The following is a 23,024-nucleotide window of genomic DNA, read 5'->3' as shown; positions in this document are numbered from 1 at the left end:
ACACAGGGTAATGACCGTGGGCCTAATCCCATGCTTGCCATTGTGGGGGGGGGGGGTGCAGTAGGGAGAGGTGTAGGCAGACATCAGTCCCAGCAAGCACCCACCTCGGACCAGTAGCCGAGCAGATGAGTAAGCAGCGCCCACGGTGTTGCTGACATAGACCGAGTACTGGCCAGCATCCTCTCCAGTGACTGAGAGGATCTCCAGGGCATGCAGTGTCTTCTTGTCCACCATGCGAATGTGTGTGGAAGCAGCCAGGGGCTGCCCGTCTTTGAACCAGTACAGGCGGGGCACTGGGTAGCCTTGGTACCACAGGGGGAGTGGTCAGCACAGGTCCCCTGCCAGCGGGCACTGTGCCCTCCCCCTGGCCTGGGAAGAGGATACCTGGAGACCCCTTGGGCCATGGTCACGGTCTGACCTCTGCGGGGGGGAGGCAACACCTGGCCCTCCAGACTTATTCCCCTCACCTTTCACCTTGAGCTGGAACTTGGCCAGACGTGTGCCAGGAGCCACCTGGAGGTCTTTCAGCTCCTCCACTATCTGGGGCAGTTGTCCCTCCTCTGACATAGACTCTGCACCCTCCTGCTCATGGCTGGCAGAGAACACAGAGGCAGTGTGATGTGGACAGGTGAGGGGCCCTGGTGGGATCAGGCCTAGATGGCTTCCCAGGCCCCCCATTAACATGCTGGACAGAGGCCACATGGCCAGGTGAAGCCCCCAGGTCTGGGATTCTGTCACTATAAGCCAGCGCAGCCACCCACACTCCAGGGCTAGGGCTGCCAGACTGCTGGGCACTGCCCATCCCTGAATGGCTCCCACCTGGACAGGTAGCCTTGGGCGCTGAAGTAGGACGAAGTCTCTGTGGCATCTGCAGCAGTGTCGTAGTCAGTGCTGGTCACTAGGGATGAAGTGTGAAGCTAGAGCCGGGCTGTGCCTCCTCTGCCCAGGCACAGCCCCACCCCAGGGGCCACGTGGTTCTCACTGCATGGCTGTCTCTGAGAACCACTTATCCTCCTGAGTCAGAAGTTATGGGGACACAGCTACCCTGTGGCCCCTCCCTGCCCCCTGGCTGTTACCAGCCCAAGTTCCAGGCCTATAACTAAGTACATGACCCAACAAACTGCAAACATGGGGTGACTCTGGGCTTCATAAATGGCAGGCAGGGATAGTGGCTGCCTCTTCCCATTCTGTTGCACTAGAGGACAGAGTCTGCTGTATCTGGGCCTCAGCTGGGGCTTCCACTCATAGCCACAATGGTGCCTCAGGGACTGGATGTTTGTGTGCCCCACCCCCGCCACCAATTCACTGGGAGGTGGGGTCTTTGGGAGGTGACTAGGTCATGAGGGTGGGGCCATTAGAAATGGGGTCAGTGCCCTATGAAAGAGATCCCACAGCTCTCCTCACACCATGTGAGGACACAGCGAGGAGGGGCCACCCGCCACTCAGAACTCAGCTGGCACTCTGATCTTGGACTTCCAGCCTCTAACACTGAGAGACACTCATGTACTCCTATTGTTCAGAAGCCACCCAGTCTGCAGCACTAAATTAGAACAGCATGAATTAAGACACCCTCCCAGCAGCTGAAAGAATCCAAACAAATAAACAAAGTACATGAAACAATGGCAATGATGTTATGATTCATTGTAAATAATATCTATTTGGTGTTGTACCGTTCCTGGCACAGAGCTCCTAAAACTCTTGGAGTTTCCTTCACATTCATAACAAGCCCCTGTCAACCACACCTGAGTTTATGTGAATGAGGAGATTTTGTTACGGCCACTAAGGATGGGAACTGGTTGCCAGGGGAACCAGCCCTGTGATCAGGGGGTCAGAAGCTTCAGTCTCTGGAGGGAGGGTAGAGGGGCTGGAGGTTGACTCAGTCATGCCTGTGTAATGAAGACTCTGTGAAAACCTGAAGGGCTGCAGTTTGGAGAGCTTCCGGGTCAGTGTATACAAGGAGATAAAGGGAGAGTGGAAGGTTCAGAGAGCAAAGAAGTCCCTGGTCCCTTCTCCAGGCTTGGCCCTACACACCTCTTCCATCTGACTATTCCTGAGCTGTATCCTTTAGAATAAGCCAGCAACCTAGTGAGTAAATGTTTGAGTTCTGTGAGCCACTCTAGCAAATTACTGAAACCTGAGGAGGTGGCTGATCAGTCACAAGCACAGGGGGCAACCTGGGCTTACCATTGGTATCTGAAAGCAGGGTGCTCTTGTGGGACTGAGCCTTCACCTGTGGGGCCTGATGCCCTCTCCGGGTAGGTAATGTCAGAACAGGGTTAAATTGTAGGTCAGCCAGCTGGTGTTAGAGAATTACTTGTCATGGGGAAAACCAGAACTGGGCACAGAACCATCAGAATGGTTTTCAAGTCACTCAACATTAAGCAAGTAAGGACATTGATCCCTTACAGAGAGCAAACAAAGGTGAGCCCTGTGATTGCCCCAGCTTCCTGCCTCCAGTTTCCAGGCCTCAGAGAGGAAACTGAGGGATAGCCAGGTTGAGGGGACAGAAGGTAGTTGGAGTCCACAGTACAGAAAACCAGAGCCGAGGAAGCGGCACAGAGCCCCTCCCTCGAGAGGTCATCAGCACGCACCCTTGGGAGGGAAAAGCCCTCTGAGAGGCTGAGGGTCAGTGCAGGAGGGGCACAGGGCCACAGAAAGACTGGAAGGAGCTCCTGACTACTCTCTCCCCAGGACAGGAACAACTTCTTCTAAGGAAGTCCCTGTTTCCAGAGCCCAGCTCAAGGAGACCTGCAGGAATACACCGCATCGGCTCCCAGCAGAGTGAGACTCACGGTGTCAGGCACCCCGTCACAAGCCACCAGACACACAAGAAGGTAGGAAAACAAGACCTACCACGTGGAGAATAATCAATCAGAACTGATGTGATGTTGCAACTGGCAGAGAAGGACATTAATGTGGGCATCACACGGTATTCTGTGTGCTCAAAAAATTAAGTAGAGACATAGAACATGGAGAGAAGACTCAAGTAGAAGTTCTGGAGATAAAAAATACAGTAGATGAGACTAATAGCAGGTTAGATACTAAGAAGAAAAGAACAATGCAATAGAAAAAGCCAAATGAAATGCACAGAAAAAAAACAGTTTTAAAATTAAAAGTATCAGTGAGCTTGTACTATAGCTTCACGTGGCTTGATATATGTATAACTGAAGTCACCAAACAAAAGGAAAAGGAAAAACATTTGAAGAAATAATGGCAAAAACACCCCAAACTTACTGAAAACTATAAACCCTAAATTCCAAGAAGCTTAATGAACATAAAGAACACCAAAGTACACCAAAGTATATCATAATCAAGTTACTCAAATCCAAGGATACAAAGAAAATCTTTGAAAGTGTCCAGGGACCATTTTTGCAGAAATTGACAAATTGATCCTAAAATTCATAAAGAAAAATGCAAGAGATCCAGGTTGTTCAAAACAATCTTGAAAAAGAATAAACTTGGAAGACTAACATTTCTGTATTTCAAAACTTACTGCATAGCTACAGTGTGGCAATGCCATAACAACAGACGTTCACACCAGTGGGATGGAACTGAGAATCAGAAACCCACACATTCTGTGGGAATTAATTTGAAACAAGAGTAACAAGAGTTCTGAGATAATTTTATGGCAAAAAATAGTCTTTTCAACATGCTGCTGGGACAACTGGATTTCCACATGAAAAAAAAAACAAAAACCCGAAGTTGGGCCCTTACCTCACACCATATACAAAATAAACTCAAAACAGACCACAGGCCTAACTGTAAGAACTGAAAGTATAAAACTCTTAGAAGAAAGCATAGGTGTAAATCTTCATGACCTTGGATTAGGCAATGGATTCTTAGATATGACAACCAAAGTGCAAGCAACCAAAGAAAAAGTAGATAAACTAGACTTTATCAAAATTAAAAAGTCATGCATCAAAGGACACCATTAAGAAAGTGGAGAGGCAACCCACATAATGGGAGAAATTATTAAAAAATCATACATCTGATCAAAGTTTAGTACCCAGAATATAAAAAGAACTCTTACAAGTCAAAATTAAAAGGAACAAATATCCCAATTTAAAAATGGCAAAAGATTTTAATAGAAACTTACCCAAAGAAAACATACCAATGGCCAATAAGCACATGAAACAACACCTAAAGTCATTATCACTAGAAAATGCAATAAAAATCACAGTGAGACACCACCTCACACCCCTTAGGGTGGCTGTTACTTAGAAAATCAACATAACAAGTGTTGGCCAGGATGTGGGGAAACTGGGAGCCCCCAACATCGCTGCTGCTCGGAGTGTGAAATGGTGCAGCTGCTGTGGAAAACCAGTTTGAAGGTTCCTCTAAAGGTCAATGATACTGTCACCATGTTACCCAGGAATTCCACTCCTAGCTACAAACCCAAGAGAACTGAAACCCATGTGCACACAAAAACTTGAACATGACTGTTCATAGAAGCATTATTCATAACAGCCAAAAAGCACTGAGGGATAATGTCATGCAACGATTGGATAAGAAGTTCATGTGCAGTGGAATATTTTTCAGCTTTATATAAAAGGGAATGAAGTACTGATATATGTTACCATATGGATAGATTTAGAAACATGCTCAGTGAAAGAAGCCAGGCTCAAAAGGCCATATGTTGTATGATTCTACTACGTAAAATGTCCAGAATAAGCAAATCCACAGAGACAGAAGTGCATTAGTGGTTTCCAGTGGCCGGGGGGTCGAGTGTGATGGCCGATGGATGCGTGGTTTCACTGGGGATGATGAAAATGCTCTGGAACTAGTTGTCAGTGATGGTTGCACAACCTCATGAATATACTAAAAACCAATGTGTTATACATTTTTCTATAGCAATTGCACTTTATTTTGGGGTGGGGGAGAATCCTGTGGAAACCACATGAGCCTGGTGCTTTTGGGGCAGGCAGGAACTCCTTGACATTTCTGTGGTAACTGCACTGTTTAGACTTTCTCTCTCACCTGGGGTGAATTTTGGGTGCCCGAGGATTCTGAGCCAGAACCAGCTTCCTGGGTGTCAGATAAGCGCATCCCCATGGGGCCCCACACCCAGCGGGGAGCCTTCAATAAGGTGGGAAAGCACTCTGCATCTGCCTGCTGTCTGGGAATTCTTTATATATTTTTAAATGTTGAATTTTATGGTGTGCAACCATCTAAAGGAGTTCAAATCCCAATAGAAAAGACAAGTTATATAGAGAAACAAATATAGTTCAAATCCCAATAGAAAAGACAAGCTATACAGAGAAACAACAAATAATGCCATATTTCTCACTGGAAGCAATGCAAGTTAGCAGGCAATGGAGCTACATCTTTAAAGTATGGAAAGAAAAAGCTGTCCTAGCAAAAATATCTTTCAAAACAAAATAAAAGTAAGAACATTTTTTTCAGACATACAAAAGCCGAGAGACTTCCAGCATACACAGTCTACAAAAAATGTTAGAAGATGCCCTTCGGGCAGGAAGAAAGGGGCACTGGGTGGAAAGAGCTCAGGAACAGAAGTGTCGTGCATGACACCTGTGTGTACTCCCATTTCATTTAAGATAGTGGACTTGTTATATACCCCATATACCCTTCACCCAGTTTCTGGCAAGGTTAACTTTTCTCTGAACTATATAAATGGTGACATTGATCCACCTGCCAACCTGGTTCAGATTTTATAAGGTTCACATGAACTCCATCGAGTGTGCATGTATTCATGCAATAACATGCAGTTTTATGACACCTGTTGCATGTGTCAATAACATGTTCCTTTACCTTGCTGAGTAGCACTCCATAGGACACAGTTAACCATGAAGGACATGTGCATCATTACTAGTTTTTGGCTATTAGGAGTAAGCTACTATGAGCATTTGGGTAAAGGTTGCATTATGAATTTGAGTTTTCATTTCTTGAATAAACGCCCAATAAAATGATTGTTGGGCCACATAGTAAGTACATGATTAGTTTTGTAAAAACAGACACACTGAGTTCTGGAGTAGTTGCACTGGTTTTCCCTCCCACCAGCAGTCCATGGGGGCGTCCCCTGACTCCACCCCTCCAATGCAGGGCTGGCAGCACCATTTTTATGTTAGCAACCCAGGACTGTGCAGAGGCACCCTGCTGGGCCCTGATTTACATTTTCCTGTCAGATACCTTCCACACACTTATTTGCCATCTCCATGTCCTTTCCCATGAAATGTCTGCACACACTCCTGTCCTAATTGGATTTTTATACATTTTTTACTCTTTAATATTGAGCATTCTTTATATGGTTTAGATAAAGTCCTTTATAAGATGTATGGTTTGCAGACATTCTCTCCCAGCCTGCAGCATTTCATTCTGCACACCAGTCTTCCTCAGAGCAGAAGTTTTTTTAACTCTGATGACATCCATTTTATAATTTTTTTCTTTTACAGGTCAAGTATACAATGGCTTTTCCTAGTCCTAGGTATTGAAGGTTTTCTTCTATTGTTTTTCTGAAATTTTATATTTTACATTTAGGTACAAAATCCATTTGAGTTAACTTTCATATAAAGTCTAGGTTCTTTTTTTTTTTTCCTTATAAATGTCCAAATTACTCCAGCATCATCTGTGGAAATTCTATCCTTCCTCCACTTAATTGCTTTGCACTTTTGTCAAAAATCAGTCAGACACATTTGTATGGATTATCACATGGTCTTTTCTGTGACCATCCTCCATCCTGAAGCTGTCTAGGGGCCTGCCAGGAGCCACCATTTTAGTGATTTATCAGCTAAGAATTTCAAGAGACTTAGGAGCTATGAGCCAGGAACCAGAGATGGGACCTGATATGTATTCCTATTGAGCACAGTGCCATTGATCACCCACCGCACCCCTGGACACCTCCAAAATTTCCTGGGTCCCTCCTCAGCCCTGACACTTCTCAAGAAGTTAAGGTCCCCAACCCCACCCCAGGGGGCTCCCAGAGAGCTCTCCATCAGCCGCAAGACCCTGAAGCCCCAAATCTGGACCATCATCCAATCCCACACTGCCCCTCCCAGACAGGAGCCCCCAATCCACCCACCCTGGGTCAGCAAACCAACGACCACACTCACAGTCCACTCGGAGCTCAGCCTTGGTGGAGGACACACCCACGCTGTTCTCGGCCAGGCAGCGGTAGACACCCATGTCTGCAGGCACCACAGCTGTAATGATGAGCTGGTGGCCACCCTGCTGGTCGTCACTGATCATGTAGTGGTCATCTTCCTCCAGCACCCTCCCATCCTTGAACCAGCGCACACTGGGTACCGGTTGGCCTGTCACCACACAGTCGAAGCTCACAGGGTACCCGTCCAGCACCTCCTGGTTCTGCAGCTCAGTCAGGAACACTGGGGCTGGGAGGGATGGGTGGGGCATGCACATTAGCACCAGACCTGGCCCCCTGATCACCTCAGCTGTGGCACATCCACACATGTGACGCAACAGCCCCCACTCTACTGAGAGCACTCAGAGACCAGATGGCCAAACAGTTCTTCCCTCCTCCCCATTCTCCTAAGCCACACTGTGGCCAGAGGGACAGCACAGGGATGGGGGAGGAGGCGACATGGAGGGAGGACCATGGCAGTGCAGCTGGGAGTCCAGGGTTTGAGGCCTCATGCTCAGAACTGGAGGAAGAAAATTTCAAGACACAACACTGTAGATTAACAGCACCTCTTCTATCATTTCTAGGGACATATGAGTAAATAGTGGAGTGTCTTTTTAATTAATTTTATTTGCTGGAGTGGGAATGGGGTGTGGGCCAGACCACATGGAAGCCCACCTTTTATATAGATTGTATCTCAAACCCTCGTGGAGAAAGAAAACAGAAGTAGGCATTCCTTCAGCCAGTTCACAGATGAGAACACTGAAGCTCTGAGAGGCTAGCTAGTAGCAGGCAGAGCTGTGGTGCAGATGGAGCTTTAACCACCTCAGATCCAGGGTTCTTCTAAGCTCAGTGGGTGGCGTCTGCCAGGGGCCAGAACCTTGACCTCTCAGCTGACCCTGATCACCCACCAGCCTTGCCCCACCTCTCCTGCCCTACCCCAGGCAGCTTACAGACTCACCAGACTCTGTGGTGCACAAGCTGGGCACTGGCTCCAAAGGCGCCATGGGGACGAGGGACACCTTGGCAATGCGTATTTCCACTCCCTGGTGCCCCTTCTCTGACAGGCTGATGTCCACCCCAATGCCCAACATTCGGAACATCTCCTGGAAGTGGGTAGCCGCCCGGCGGGCCTCAGCCAATGTCTCAAAGCGGATGCAGACTGAGTGTTCATCTTCACGGTATGTCTGCCAGTCCCCAGGTTGCTCGGGCTCTGCTGAGCCCTCATCTGCACTCAAGAAGATCTCCTCGTCTGAAACCTCCGCCGGGCCTTTGGTGCAGAAGAGGTGGTGCAGACGCCGGGCTGCCCGGCGGAAGGCATCATCCAGCTCACTGCCAGAGGAGCTCTCAGTCTCACTCTCCATCCTGCTGATGACCACACGGGCGCTGTGGACTGCACAGCCAAACTTGCTGCTCACCTGGCAGGTATAGCAGCCAGCATCGGCTTGGCCCACACCAGTGACCAGCAGAGAGCAGGTGCCATCCCCTAGCTGGTCAATGTGGTGGTGTCGGCCATCAGTCAGCTCCACGCCATCCTTCAGCCAGTGAGCCTGCACATCTGCCTTGCTGGACACTACACACTCCAGATGCAAGACATCCCCCACCTGAACTTCAGTGTCCCCAAAAGTGCTACAGAATATAGGCCCCTCCTGTTGCCTCATCTCCTTCCGCACCCTGTAGCCCTTGAAGGCAGCCTGGATCTTCACGGCTGCCTTGTCCAGGGATGGGTCGCCAAGGTCCTCACCACTCCACTCTCCTGGTGGCAGGCACACTGTGGCTGGCTGCTTTGGCTGCTTCTGCAGCTTTCCAGAGGGGGCTGCTGGGGCCCTGACCTGTGTGTATAAGTCAGGTTAGGAAATCGAGGCCTGGGTCAGGGCAAGGATGGGCAGGGGCAGGCTGGAGGCAGAACCTGATCTGCACCCTGGCTCCAGCAGGCCACTCTGCCTCTGCCTACTGGCCACTACGCGACCTTCAGAGGCCAGATACCTGAGGGCACCTATTGTCACATGGATCAAGCACACCCTCACTGACATCACTTCACACAATCACCAGACAGACTCACAGGGTTGCGAGAAACACTACAGAGAGGCCAGCTCCAGCTCCTCAAGAAAAAGTTTTAACAGCTGGATGAATTGGATAGGTGGATGGACAGATGGTGAATGGATGAATGGGTAGATGGGCAGATCAGCGAATGGGTAGATAATAGATGTGTGGATAGATGCTTGATGGTAGGATGGATGGATAAATGGTTAAGTGGATGGCAGGTGGATGGATAAATAGATGGTGATAGATGGTGGATGGATAAATGAGTGGTGATAGACTAAGGAATGAGAGGGAGTGGGTGGATGGTGGATGGTAGATGGGTGGGTAGATGGTTGAATGTGTGAAACAGATGAAAATGAACATGGATGGATGTGTTGGTGGGTGGTGGACCAGTGGATGGATGGTGGACAGTGACCTGGTGGCTAAGATCTGAGACACCCAGGCCTCCCTTGCAGACCAGGCTGGAGGCTCACCTTGCTGGCCAGGGGAGAGGCACCAGGCTTCCCAGCCTTCTTGAGATAGGTGACCAGGGAAGGAGTGCCCGCCCGGGACTCATCGTCAGAGCTGGTATGTGACAGGTCAGCCTCGCCTGTGCGTGCCAGCTCGTCAGCTGTGGAGTAATCCTCCGAGAGGTCAGGGGCCGCATCCTCTGCCTCCTGCTGCTGGCACAGCAGGCGCCCATCTTCCTCTGGCAGCTCGCTGATGGAGTCCAGTGTGGGCTCTCGGCTCATGCGGCGCTTCCGGGCCAGGGCCTCCCACAACAGGTGCAGGTCACCCTCCTGGGCTGCCTCAGGGGGCAGGCTGGGCTGTGCAGGGGCCTCATCCCCAGATCCTGGGGTCAGCACCACTGTGGGCAGCAGGGGACTGGTCAGCCAGGTGGGAACACAGCCATGGCCCCAGCCCTCCTGGGCTGCCAACGGTGTCCCCTCTGGAGGCACCTGCTACCTGCCTGGCCCCAGAGAGCTCTGAGGGCACAGTTTCCCAAAATTTCAGAAGCTCCAAATTGCTGTCTCTGAGCCTCAGTTTCCCCTGGTCAGGCCTGGCAGCGGCAGGGGTGGGGAGAACTTGGAGGCCATGGGAAGGTTTGGAGGGCAGAGGGACTCAGAGGACAGGAGCCTGAGGACTGAAGGGACCAGCAGTGGGCACCAAGGGCTATGTGCCCAGGACCTGGGTCAGGGAAGGGGTTCAGCCTAAAATGTCAGAGATACAGGTTCTGACGTGAGGCTGAGCCATGCAGGGTCTGGGCCTCTCCCCAGCAAGCTTCAGTCTACTTTGGTGTGAGGTGGGCGTCCCAAGTAGACCCCCTACTGTGAAAGTCACCCCTATCCCCACACTCCAGGGTCCCCCCGCTCTCCCACCCCCCAACTCTGGGCCCTGAAGACACACCCTGAAAGGTGATGGCAGTGGCAGAGATCGGGTCTCTGGCCAGGCAGCAGCAGTACTCTCCCTGGTCCTCCGCTGAGAAGCCGTGAACCACCAGTGTCTGCCGCCGACCGTGGGAGACGGCCTGGAAGCGCCCACCAAGCTGAATGTGCTCCATCTCCTTCAGCCAGACAACCTCACCGGCCTCTGCCACCTCGCACTCCAGGCGCAAGTCCTCGCCCGCTACCACCTGCTGGCTCTTGGGAGCAGGAGGCGCAGGTGCAGGTTCCAGGGCCTCTGCAGCAGATGAGCATGTCAGCAAGGACTTGCCCTGCCCCACCCCACCTCCCGCATGGGAAGGCCTGAGAGCTTCAGGCTGGACCCCTATCTTCACCAGCTGGGACCAAGTTAGCAGCTCACCTAGCCTCACCATCTGGGGCAGGTGCACGGGCTCTCCGGCTCCGGCTGGGCCCACTGCTGCCACACGGAAGCGATAGGTCTCCCCAGGGGCCAGGCCATCCACAATGCACTCTGGCCCAGGCACCAGCTTGTGGCACAGCCGCCACTCGCCTGTGGCAGATGCCTTCATCTCTACCCGGTAACCGCAGAGGCCTCCACCGCCATCGCTGGCGGGTGCTGCCCAGGACAGTGTCACGGAGTGGTCACTGCGCCCCACCACCTCAGCATCCTCTGGGGGATCAGGAAGGCCTGCATGGTGGGGTGAAGGGGGCAGTCAATGTGGCACCCTGCATCTGCCTACCTGGGGCACTGGTGCTCGTGCCCTGGTGTCTAATCCTGGGGCGAAGTGAGGTTGTGGGCAGATCACCCCCAGGCCTATGAGCAGCAGTGTCAGGCACCTGCCTCAGGGAGTGTGTTTCAGTCACAAAAAGACTGTGTATGCAGCCCACCTTGGGTGGTGGGACACAGATAGCCCCCAGCAGCTTCTGGGACTGGAAACTACCCACCCTACCCACCCACCAGCACGTCCAGCACCCAAGGCAGGCGAACTACCCACCCAGCACGGTAAGCCGCGCAGAGACCACAGCGTCTCGGGCAGCGAAGGTGACCTCGCCAGCGTGGTGCAGCTGGGCGTGGTGCAGCAGTAGTGTGTGGTGGCTCCCATCTGCAGTAACTGTCCAGTCGGCATCATCAAGTTGCACCGCCACCCCGTTGATGTACCAGGTTGCCTCGCCCACCAGCACCACCTCGCTGAGTGTGCAGCTAAAGTGGGCCTGGCTTCCCGCCTGCACAGTCATGTCCCTAGGGGGCTCCAGGACCTCCAAGCGCCAGCCTGTGGGGCAAGGGCCAGCACATGAGCTTGGATCCAGGAACCATGTCCAGAGGTTCAGAGACCCCCAAGCCACCCTTCTCACCACCCCCATCCTTCCTCTACCTCTTAGCAAGGGCTGTAATTCTGACCCTTGAATGGAGGCTCAGAATCAATATCACAGCCCTTCCTGTTCTGCCCACTCCCTCCCCAACACAGTGCAATATCAGGGGGAAGGGGTCTGAGAGACCCTGCCCCACCCTCACCCTACAGCCCAGACTCTCCTTGCAGACCCACCCAACCTCCAGCAGCAGGGCTGACAAGAGACCCACAGCCACACCCCTATCCCTTTGGTCCCAACCTGATCCCCAGAGTCTTGCAACAATGTTTGGTGGAAAGGGTCTGAGAGACTTACACTCCACCTGCCTGCAAGCCTAGCTCAACTCCTGTACCTCAAAATGGATATCTAGTGGGAGGGGTCTCAGAGACCCCCCTGCCCATACCCTCACCTCTGACAGTGAGGAATGCGGAGGTCACCACGTCTCCTGCCAGGAAGGTCACCCGGCAGCTATCCTGAGGCCGCAGGTTTTTCAGCAGGAGCAGGTGCCGCAAGCCGTTCTCGAAGTAGACCACCTCGGCATTCTCAGAGCTGTGCACTGGCTCATCGTCCAGCAGCCAGGAGTGGGTGGCCACCTCTGGTCGGGAAAGCTGGCACTCGAACAGGGCTTCACCTCCCTCAAGTGCCTCAACATTCTCCAGGCCTCGCACCACTGTGTTCTTGGCTGGGGGACAGAAGGGGTGGCTTAGGGCCTGGGAGCCTCTACCACTCAGGTTCCCCCACGGCCAAGGGGGGACCCCCCCAAGACATAGGTTCAAGCAGTGGGCCACCAGGAGGGGGACAGTGGTATGTACACTGAGCCACCATGTATATCCTCTAAAGGTCCTGATCACCAAGCTTGTGGTCAGAAAGGGGTCCTCCCTACCTCACAGGTGAGAAGTCTCACAGGTGTTCCTAAAACTCACCAGAGCCACAGCAGGGCTCATCACTAGCCTAAGGCTTCCACCCCTTGCCCTGGCTGCAGGTGGGGCTCTGGATCAGGCCCTCTGTCTCCCAGCCAACTCTATCAGACCTTCTGGGTTGCTCCCTCACTTCCTGGAACCAGAGACACTTCTGCCCACATTTCCCAACCCTCTCTGGTTCTCTCCTACAAAGTCTGTGAGTCTGTAATAAATGGCTACATGTTTTTCATGGGAGCCAGGACTTCAGTGCTTGGCTGTGCTGGCTTGCCACCTCCTAGTGCCATTCCCAGGACAGGTGTCAAGCCAAGGAGAGTGACATAAAGGGACACTATAATGGGAAGGAAGGATGGATGCATGGCAGACAGCAGGGAGTCAGGCTGGTGGAGTAAAGGATGCAAGGGGCCAGGTGGGGAGGTCAGGCAGGAAAGGAACATCAGGTGACACAGGACAGACCTGGGTGCTAGGGAGTGTCTGGTCTAGACCCACACAACAGCAAGGAACCTATATAGTCACTGAGCCAGAGGCCCGGGCCCACAACCCCAATACTGCCTGGGTACATGGCCTGGATGGAAGCCACATGCTGCCCTGGTACTCCTGCCAGCTTGTTTGCAGCCCAGGCCCACACCTGCAGGCAAGGTGCCTGCTGTGAACAGCAGCCCAGTGGGTGAAGGGGAGACTGTCTCAGAGCAGAGGACATGTGGACCATCTGCATCCCTCTACCAGACTGCCCTCCTGCCCTGAGCTGCTCACACCACAGACCAGACTCACTGTGGCCCAGCCCCTTCCTTCCATACAACAGAACTGATGGGGACACCAGAGTCTGGCTGCAGTCTGTCTGATGCATGGCCAGGCTCCAGCTGACCCCTGCAGGGGCAGGGAGCGGGGGATGCTCTGCTACAGGAGCTCACCTTATCTCCTGAGTGTGCCACTGCAGCTTTTTTGGATAAAATCCAGGATTTTAAAGCAGCAGTAAGCCCTGAGCGCCTGCTGGCCCCATTTCCTTCTAGTGCCCCCTTTTCCACTGGGTCCTGCCTGTGGCTGAAGGCTCTGCCCAGATGTCCATGAGACCCAGCCTTCCTGCAACTGCCACCTGCTCTAGTCCTGGGACACGCTGCAGCCCCTCCCCAGAGCTCCTGTCACACTTTTCAGCAGGGATGTCAGGGGGCCACCATGCAGAGAGAGGTTTCTGCTCATTCCCTGATGTGCTCACAAGTACCAAAAAGAGGTTTACAAAACAAACTCAGTTGTTGAACTAGTGAGTGAATGGGGTGGGAGGTTACCTCAGGTGACCAGTTATGGATGCTGGTCTCACCTGCTCACACCTGCTTTCTACCACAAATGGCCCCCTGATAGTTCTCTCCACCCTCCAGCTCACTCACCACCAGGACTGGTTCAGGTTTTCTGAACAAGAAGGTGGCCCCAGCCTTCCGTAGAGTGGGCAGCCCACCACCTCCTGATCCCCCAACTGTGTATCCTCTCAGGGACATGGGGCTTGGTATACCCTCTGAGTGACCAGCCTCAGAAGGGGCAGAGCTGGGATCTGAACAGTGTTTGGGGACACAGCCCACTTAGAGTCCTGCTGAGGGCCCTGTGGCTCAAGCCTGCTCACTCACCTGCCCAGACGCTGTTTCCCTGCCCACCTCTACCTCCCCAGTGTTCTGGATGCAGGTTCTTTAGGTTCAGCCTCTGCCCAGGATCTGTCCAGTCACCCTGTCTTATCAGGCTACTTGGGGAGGGGTGCAGGTTTGGGTGGGTGGGCTCGGGGCCCAGCCAGCTCCAACAGGATCCACCTGCTTGGATCCTCTCTTTCTAGTACTGTCACGGTCATGCAGTGCTAGCTGTCATTGCCTGATGTTTACTCCATTGCATCTTGGCTCAAACCATGCCTGGGGCTGCCTGCTGAGGGGCCTCACCTTGCACTTGCAGCAGGGCCACCACACGGGTGCCTGCAGCCTCACAAGAATAGATGCCACTGTCGCAGGGCAAGGCCGGCCTGAAGGACAGCCTGGCCACGGTCCAGTCCTGCTCTAGGACGACACGGCGCCCGTCGGCGCATACCTCCTGCTCGTCCTTCTTCCATGTGGCCAGCACCGGCCGTGAGTACTGGCAAAGGAGCTCGGCCGCGCCGCCCTCCTCCACCGCCAGGTCCTGCATGGCACTGACCACCTCCACCGTGGGATCTGTCGGCCGACACGCCGGGCACGTGTCAGCCTAAGCAGTGTGGCCAGAGCCCACCCATCCTATGCAGTCAGTGGCAGCGGTTCACTGGCAAGCAAGCGAGGGCCTCCGGCAGGAAAAGAATTGGCCATGGCAGCCCAGGACCCTTCACACAGGGCAAGTCTTGCCCCCACACACCCCAATTGTGGCAGATGGCCTCTGTCCACTGGGCCTCTCCTGGACTCTCTAACCCCAAGTCCTGGGGAGCATGCTACCCCAGCAGGGACACAACACTCCCTCCCAAAAGCCCAGGGGCTCCCTCAGTGTCCACACCCTCCGCTGGGCACATAGCAGCCCCAGCCCAGCTTGTCCCTTTCCAAGAATCTCTCCAGAGGGCTCCATCCAATCTCCACCTGGCAAAGTCATGCTCAACAAATAGCCTGCCCTTTGAACCTGGAGGGCATGTCCATTTATTCTACAATAGTGCAGAGGGCCTGTCAGGAAGAACGCCAGGCAGAGCCATACCAAGTGACCCTCCCAGGAGCACATGACATACCCACTTGGAGTGCTCTGAGGAGACCCTGGCGACCTACTGCCCTCCCCAATGACTCACTCTTTCCCAAAGGAGCACAAGACCCCAACCCAAACCACAGCAGTGGCAGCAGCCACAAGCAGGGACAGGGCAGGCGGTCCGGGCAGGAAGGCTGCCCTTACCTCTAGGCTGCCCTCTGGGTGTGTACCTGACTTACATGCAGCCACAGAGTGGCAGCCAGGCAGCAGGAACACTCAGAGGCCCCCGAATAGGTGGTCATGAATTTGGCCTCTAGCTTCATGCTCTGAGCCAGGCCTTCTTTCTCACCCAGAAAGCAAGATGGCAACCTGCCTGAACACCCACACATGGCACGTGTGGGCAATGCCAGTCCCCAACCCCCTGCCCCAGGAACCTGCAGGAAGCATGCGGGGACAGCAGGGGCAGAAGCATCAGTGCAGGCAGGGTTCCATCGGCTGGTACCTTTGACCAATAACTTGGCCGTAGAGACCAGGGACCCTGCGTGGTAGGTGATGGTGCCTGAGTCAGCAACCCCCAGGCCTGACAGCATGAGGGAATGGAAGGTCCCATCACGCTCGCAGATGGTGCTCTGGGGGCCGTCCTGCAGTAGGGTCCCATCCAGCCACCAGTGGGCCTTAGGCCCACCTGCACGGGACACCTCGCAGGAGAATGTGGCCACCTCCCCCGCAAACACGTCCACGTTCTGCAAGCCACGTACCAGGTATGGTGCTGCCTCTGCACAAGAGGGCAACAGGAGGGCAGGCTGGGGTGCCCTGGGCCCACAGGGTCATGTGGGGGTCCACCATTTGGGGTATCTCTGGGGCTAGGTCTAGAGATCCACCTGGCCAGCTATCCCACCCTGCTCACAAAATAATACACTCAGACCACCCACAGAAATCAGGCTCAGTATCCCCTGCAACCATGCCCCTCTCTGGAATATACCCAGTTTCACAAAAGTATACAGAAGACATGTATCCATGGTCTCTTTAACAGGTAGAATGAACCAGCCCCAAGCCCCGTGGCTTCGATCTTTGTGGGGTGGGAGGCGAGTCTATGGGCCACCACTCTGAGCAGGTGGGGTCTGCCTCAGGGAGTAAGCCCTCCCTCCCTGAAGGTGTGGAAGCAGATGTTCCTCCTATTCCCAGAAGACCATTTATCCCGATGTCTCCTTTGGTGCCTCTGGTCCTAAGATTCCAGTGCCCTAATGCCTGTGGCAACTGCTTCCTACCCCGTCACATAGCAGGCCTGAACCAGGGGCTTCCCAGATGCAGCTGCTGTGCTCCCATGCCTGCCGCAGCCAGGCCCTCCTCAGATGCCCCCCAAGCCCTTCTTGAGCATGCACCACCAAAACCCCAGCACCAGCCCTCCACCTGCCCCAACCCTCTCCCAAGAGTGCACATCTGACAGTCTCTGCCTGCTTCTCCAGTTCCCAAGATGGCTCATTTGCCACCTACAAGGACACCCATTAGCACAAACCCATGTCCATAGTCCTCCCCCAAGGGCATGGCAGGGTGTCTGTGTGCAGGCCAGCTGGCACAGGATATCTGACAGGGACCAAGGCACAGCCCTAAGCAAGGCCCATAAGGGCCAACCCAGCTCCATGTGCCCCTCAGAGATACTTACCGTAATGAACACACAAAACCTTTCCTAGTCCAGCCTGATCAGGACACCTAGGACACTGTCCCTCTCCCACCACTCAACTTGAGGCTTTTCCCAGACCCAGAGGCCACAGAGCTGGCTGTGTCTGTCCACCACTGAAGACCCAGGATGTGTTTTGTCTCCAATTTCCAATTATCCCTGTGGACTGGGGACTCCCTGATGTCAGAGATGTACCTGGCTCCTCTCCAGGTCTGAGACTTAGACAAAAGTAGAGTCTTAAGGGATTTGTTGAATGGATGGTAGGTGGTGAGTGGATGGGTAGATGGATGAATGTATAGGTAAACAGATTAATGGCTGAGTAAATGGGCGACAAATGGATGGATAAATGGCTGAATGGATGGATTGATTGATGAATGAATGGATGGTGGAGGGATGGATAGGTAGATGAATGATGAAGGATGGTAGGTAGATGGATATTGGTGGATGGATGGATGAATGGATAGATGAATAATGGTGGATGGTGAATGGTGGATGGGTGGGTGGATGGATGGTAGATGGATGGATAGATGAACAAGTGGATGGCTTGTTAAATATATGATGGATAAGTGAATGGGTAGTTGGATTGATGAACAAATGGATGGTGGATAGATGGATAGATAGATGACTAATGATGGATGGATGGGTGGATGGTGAATGGATGGTAGATATTCAATGAATAGATGATAGATGGATGGATGAATTGATGGTAGATAGATTAATGGATCAATAATGAAGTGTGATGGTTAGTGGATAGATGAAAAATGGATTGATGGTGGGTGGGTGGATGGTGAATGGGTGTTACATATTGGATTAGTGGATGATGGATGGTAGATGAATAGATGGATGGTAAATGGGTTGATGATGGATGGATGGTGGATGGATAGTAAACAGTTAGACAGGTGAGATCAGTGTGAGAATCAGGAGTAGGACACTAAGGGAGAGATGCTTGGGAATGACCAGCTCTGCAGACAAGGTATAACCCAAGTTGAAGGTCCTTGAAATCCTGTTGCATGCCTGAGGCCAAGTACACTATACTATTATACCATCACATGGGAGCCTGTTCAGTGTGCACATATGTGTTAAGATGATATATGTCATAGGACTAGCCACACAGAGGGTAGCCATACAGAAGGCTTCCTCCTCAGGATGCAGTCTCCTCCCCACCATGGCCCAGATTCCCATCTGCCCCCTACAGACAGCACTAACCCCATACAGGGACCCCACATGCACACCAGAATCTCTTGAGCTGATCTCCTCCAGCCCACCTCAGTGCTCAATCTGGTTCATGGCTTTAGCAGTCAGGGGTTGGAAAATTGCACCGCAAGGCAAAATCACTGCTGGAAGACAGGTTTCTGACCTCACCACCCCCAACAGCTCTTTAAGTAGGGAAGAATATGGAGACACCACCTTGCCAGGCATGGGAATGGGACTGCCCACCTGTGACCTTCAGCTGGGCCTCTGAGCTACATGAGCCCACTCGGAAACTGATGGTTCCAGCATCCTCCAGGGTCACCTGTGGGAAGAGAGATGGGGTCTCAGCCTGACAACCCATTTGGACTATTTTTTCTGGCAAGTCCCTGGGGCAATCCAGCTAGAGTTAGAACTGTCCGCCCCCCACCCGCCACGAGCTCCTGGAAGCATATGGATGGAGACAGGTCCCAGGGTCCCACCTTGTGAAGAGTGAGCGAGTGCAATGTGCCTTGCTCCACTGTAATGTCATTCATTTCGTTGGCCTGCAGGGGCACTCCTTCCAGGGCCCAGCAGGCCTCCTGGCTAGAGGCCCTGGATAGGTGGCATTGGAAGTGGGCGTCCTGGCCCTCACTGAGCTGCACATCTTGCAGGGGCTCCAGAATGGTCACCTTGGGTGCTGCACCAGGGGAAGTGTGGCATCATTCTCAGCACTGGGAATGCCCCATCATCAGGAGCACCTCCCAGTCCTGAAGTCTTCTCCCAGGACCCCACCCATCTGTAGGGCTAGTTTCCAACCCCAAAACAGAGATGCTTATAGTCTGCTTCTGTCCATGAACAGGGCCTGGATGTTCTGGCTCCAAGTGTGGTGAGAGGGGCAGCCACCCTCACCCACCACCTCAGACAGTGAGCTGGGCTCAGGACCTGTGGACGCCCACATGAAAGGAGACTGCCTGCATCTTCAGGTGTCATGCCCTTCAGCCTCAGTGTGTGGGTGTGATTGCCCTGCATGGCCACCCCTGTCACCTTGTTGCTCTGCAGCGGCAAGTTCTGGAGATGCTACTGGACACCTGTGGCCTCCACCCTCAACACATTGCAGCTGAACCCCACATCCATTATGGCCTGTACCTCAGTGGCAACCAGGCCCCACAGGATGGTTTTCTCAGACTCTGGGGTGTAGCTAAAGGGGGCCTTTTACCAGCCAGGTCTGAGCACCCCAGCCAACCTCCCACTCCCCCTCCTCCAGAAAGCCTTCTTGGATATTCTCATACTCTTCCTGCCATGGCCTCTACTGCCTCACATGATATTTGTCAGCCTATTTGCTATAAAACATGGACCCCTGGGGTCAAAGATGGGCTGAGGGCGCTTCTCTTAGGAGAAAGTAGGCAAGAGGTTGCAGGGTGGTGAGCTGCCTCTGTCCACCCCACCCCATAGCCAGCCCTGTTTTGGCTGAGACATTGGGGAGGCAAGACTTTCAGACAGACAGGCAGGGCCCCAGAAGGGGTAGCTCAGGTCAAGCTGCCCCACCTGCTGGCTGGGGGCAGGAGGCAGTGCAACATCTAGGGGCCACAGCCTCAGTTTTCCCACTGTCAACAGGGTAGTGGTCCAGAAATGAAGAGAGCGTGTAACCCTAGGGGCCTAAGAGTCACCCCAGAACAGCACTTGGTGAGAGGGGGTCAAAAGATAGCTTTTAGAGGAGGGCTCACCTCTGACCTTGACAGAGGCCATGGTTTTCTGGCCACCCACCACACAGGCATACTCGCCAGAGTCCTTGGCCTCAAGCCCGTGGATCAGCAGCTCACACATGACCCCCTGGTGATGCATCTCATACTTGGGGCCTGCGTGCAGCTCCACACCCTCCTTGAGCCACTGCACGGGGGCCCCAGGCTCCACCTGGCTCAGCTGGCAGCACAGCTGGGCCAGGCTGCCCACCTCCTGCTCTGTGTCCTGCAGCTCAGTCTGGAACACGGGCCTAGGGGCTGAGGGGCCAGAAGGGGCACTTAGAGGGGCTGAGCAAGGCACCCCCACTCTGCTCCACAGGGCCTGAGGAGCCTGGGGGAGGCAGAGACCAGAGACAGCTCACCTCGGACTAAGAGTCTGGCAGTGCTCTGAGTGTGGCCTATGTCACAGGTATAGTAGCCACTGTCCTCCTGCTCCACACCATGCACCAGCAGCTCCACAGTCACACCCTCCTGCACCATCTGATACTTGGTGCAAGGGAAGAGTTGTAGCATGCCCTTGCGCCACTCCACACTGGCGCCTGCCCGGCTCAGCTCACAGTGCAGGCGTGCCAGTGCACCCTCATCCACCTCCTGGGCCTGCAGCTCCTGGAGGAACCGCACCGGTGCAGCTGTGGGGAGGGGGACATAAGGTCAACAGAACCTCAGGTCAGGTCTGCCCACCAGCCCTGATGGGTTTCCTCTGGGCTAGGGTCCCCCCAGATGGAACTCCCCAGGTGGGACTCTAGCCCAGAGGAAACCCCCAAAGTAGGTGGGGTCTGTGCTGAGGGCAGAACCCATCTTGGGTCTCACCTGTGACAGTGAGGGTAGCGCTGGTGGCCTGGGAGCCACAGGTGCAGGTGTACTCGCCCGCATCCTCCCGGCACAGGTCTCGAAGCACCAGCTCCACCAAGCAACCCTGTTGCCGTGGCTCCAGGCGCTCGTTGGCCTGCAGCTCCAAGCCACCCTTGCTCCAGACCACAGCACTGGGCTCCCACAGCTGACACCGCAGGCTGGCCCATGCACCTTCTTCGGCCTGCAGGCTCCTCAAGGGCTCTCTGAATACCAGCTGTGGGGCTGCAGGTTGGGTGGGCAGAAAGGACACAAAGTAAGCCCAGAGACCCAGCCAGGAGACAGGGCTCCCACACCCAGTCAGCTCCACTGAGAACCTAGGGCAGGCCTGGCCCTCAGCTTCATCCCAGCTGCCTAGCCACCCAAAGGACCCATTGCCACAGGTTCCAGGAGACTGGGGAAGGTTTGGGCATGGTGGGCCTGGGTCTCCCTCAAGGGGAAAGAGGGTCTATGGTGGGAGCTTTAAGAGGAGTTCCGGACGTAACCATGTGAATATTGTGAAGCTGCCACCCAAACGTCCATGGGCAGAGCTAGGTCCAACCAGGTCATCAGGGCCAGGGATCCCCTCAGACCCCTAAGGCAGGGCGAGCCCTCACATCCTGACTAGAGGTTAGGGAGAAAGGGGAAAATATAAATATATTAAGAGAGACAGGGGGACACACTGGCATTCCAGCTGTATACGAGACTGGTCAAAGGAGATGATTTAGATAAAGATCAGTACCTAGATGCCAGGTCTTGGACTATGCAGTAACAGAAAGCAGACAGGAGCAGAGGGAAACAAACAAGGGCAGGGAGGATCTGAATGCCATTGAACACACAGTATGTGTGCAAGAGACAGAGAAGGAAGAACAGTGCCCAAAGAGTCCCCATGAAGCCTCATGCAGTTCTTTACCCCTGACGGTGAGCGTGGCTGACGTCCTCTCCTGCCCGCACACGCACGAGTACTCCCCAGTATCAGTCAGAGCCAGGTCCCGGATCTCCAGCTCACACACGGCCCCGTCCTGCCTCAAGCTGACTCTGTCCCCAGCTCTGAGGGTCTCGGGCCCCTTCCTCCACTCCACGGGGGCTGCCTTGCTCAGCTCGCAGTGCAGCATGGCTGTGGCCCCTTCTGTGGCCTCCTTGCTTCTCATTCTTCCTATGAACTCAGCAGGAGAGGCTGTGGAAGGTCAGAAACAGGGCACATCATCCTCACCCTCCTACAGGGGATAAAAGGGGCTCCACAGGGATGCTTGGGCAGGGCAGGGCCATCTTACCCTTCACAGTAAGCGTGGCTGAGGTTGCCTGGTCCCCAAAGTGGCAGGAGTACCGCCCGCTGTCGTGGGGCTGCAGGTCCTGGACCACCAGCTCCAGTGTGGAGCCCCTCTGCCGCATGCTGTATTTGCCTCCTGGCCGCAGAACCTCATCCTCTCGGTGCCACTCCACGGGCACAGCCACAGACGACAGCTTACAGCACAGTGTGGCTGCCCCCCCCTCCAGCACTTCCATGTCCTTCAGCCCCTCCTGGAACCGCACTGGCCGTGCTGCAGAAGGCACAAGTTCAGCTTGTTCTCACCCTTACATTCCCCTGGGGCTCTCCTATCGCTGAAGTGGGCTGGAGGTACCAGTACACTCTGCAGGCTGGCCTCATCCCTTCTACATCAGGGGCTGGTGACAGCCATCAGTGACCTGAGAGCTCTGCCCCTCCAGAAGGGGGAGCCAAACATATGAACAAAGAAGGGTAGAGTGTCGTGAGCTGTAATGTGATTCCCTTCACATATTGGAGCCCCAAACCAAGAACCTCAGATGGGGCTATATTGGGAAATGGGGCCTTTAAAGATGTGAGAAATGTGAAATGAGGCCACTAGAGTGAGCCAAGATCAAATGACTGGTATCTTTATAAGAATAGGAGACCAGGACACGGATGCACACAGAGGGGCAACCATGCGAGAACACAGGGAGGAGACAGTCATCCAGACACCAAGGAGAGAGGTTACAGGAGAACCAGCACTGCTCCCACCTGGAACCCAGACTTCCATCCTGGGGGTGGGGAAGAAATAAATGTCTGGTGTTTGAACTGCCTTGTCTGTGGTATTTGTTACTCAGCCCAGGCTGACAGAGGCTGATGGAGATGGGCCAAGCCAGCAGGAGGGAGACACA

The 23,024-nt window shown here is 54.0% G+C and overlaps 1 protein-coding gene across 1 annotated transcript in view; it reads right to left on the bottom strand.

The window, feature by feature from the left end:
* The window catches only part of OBSCN (obscurin, cytoskeletal calmodulin and titin-interacting RhoGEF), a 55,438-nt gene that overhangs the window by 21,581 nt on the left and 10,833 nt on the right, over positions 1-23,024 (bottom strand). The window contains exons 20-38 of the mRNA XM_036032801.1: positions 22,142-22,408; positions 21,781-22,044; positions 20,850-21,113; positions 20,402-20,668; positions 20,025-20,297; positions 18,801-18,997; positions 18,568-18,643; positions 15,955-16,227; positions 14,699-14,965; positions 12,275-12,547; positions 11,514-11,789; positions 10,919-11,206; positions 10,523-10,795; positions 9,610-9,983; positions 8,055-8,925; positions 7,068-7,346; positions 820-898; positions 468-592; positions 105-302 (exon numbers count right to left, since the gene is read on the bottom strand). Of these exons, the coding sequence (XP_035888694.1) occupies positions 105-302; positions 468-592; positions 820-898; positions 7,068-7,346; positions 8,055-8,925; positions 9,610-9,983; positions 10,523-10,795; positions 10,919-11,206; positions 11,514-11,789; positions 12,275-12,547; positions 14,699-14,965; positions 15,955-16,227; positions 18,568-18,643; positions 18,801-18,997; positions 20,025-20,297; positions 20,402-20,668; positions 20,850-21,113; positions 21,781-22,044; positions 22,142-22,408 (5,184 nt within the window). The remainder of the gene's footprint in view (positions 1-104; positions 303-467; positions 593-819; positions 899-7,067; positions 7,347-8,054; positions 8,926-9,609; positions 9,984-10,522; positions 10,796-10,918; positions 11,207-11,513; positions 11,790-12,274; positions 12,548-14,698; positions 14,966-15,954; positions 16,228-18,567; positions 18,644-18,800; positions 18,998-20,024; positions 20,298-20,401; positions 20,669-20,849; positions 21,114-21,780; positions 22,045-22,141; positions 22,409-23,024) is intronic.

Source organism: Phyllostomus discolor, chromosome 8, assembly GCF_004126475.2.
Source record: "Phyllostomus discolor isolate MPI-MPIP mPhyDis1 chromosome 8, mPhyDis1.pri.v3, whole genome shotgun sequence".
Taxonomy (NCBI): Eukaryota; Metazoa; Chordata; class Mammalia; order Chiroptera; family Phyllostomidae; genus Phyllostomus; species Phyllostomus discolor.
Note: the sequence above shows the minus strand (reverse complement) of the source record. Positions and strands in the feature narration are given on the sequence as shown.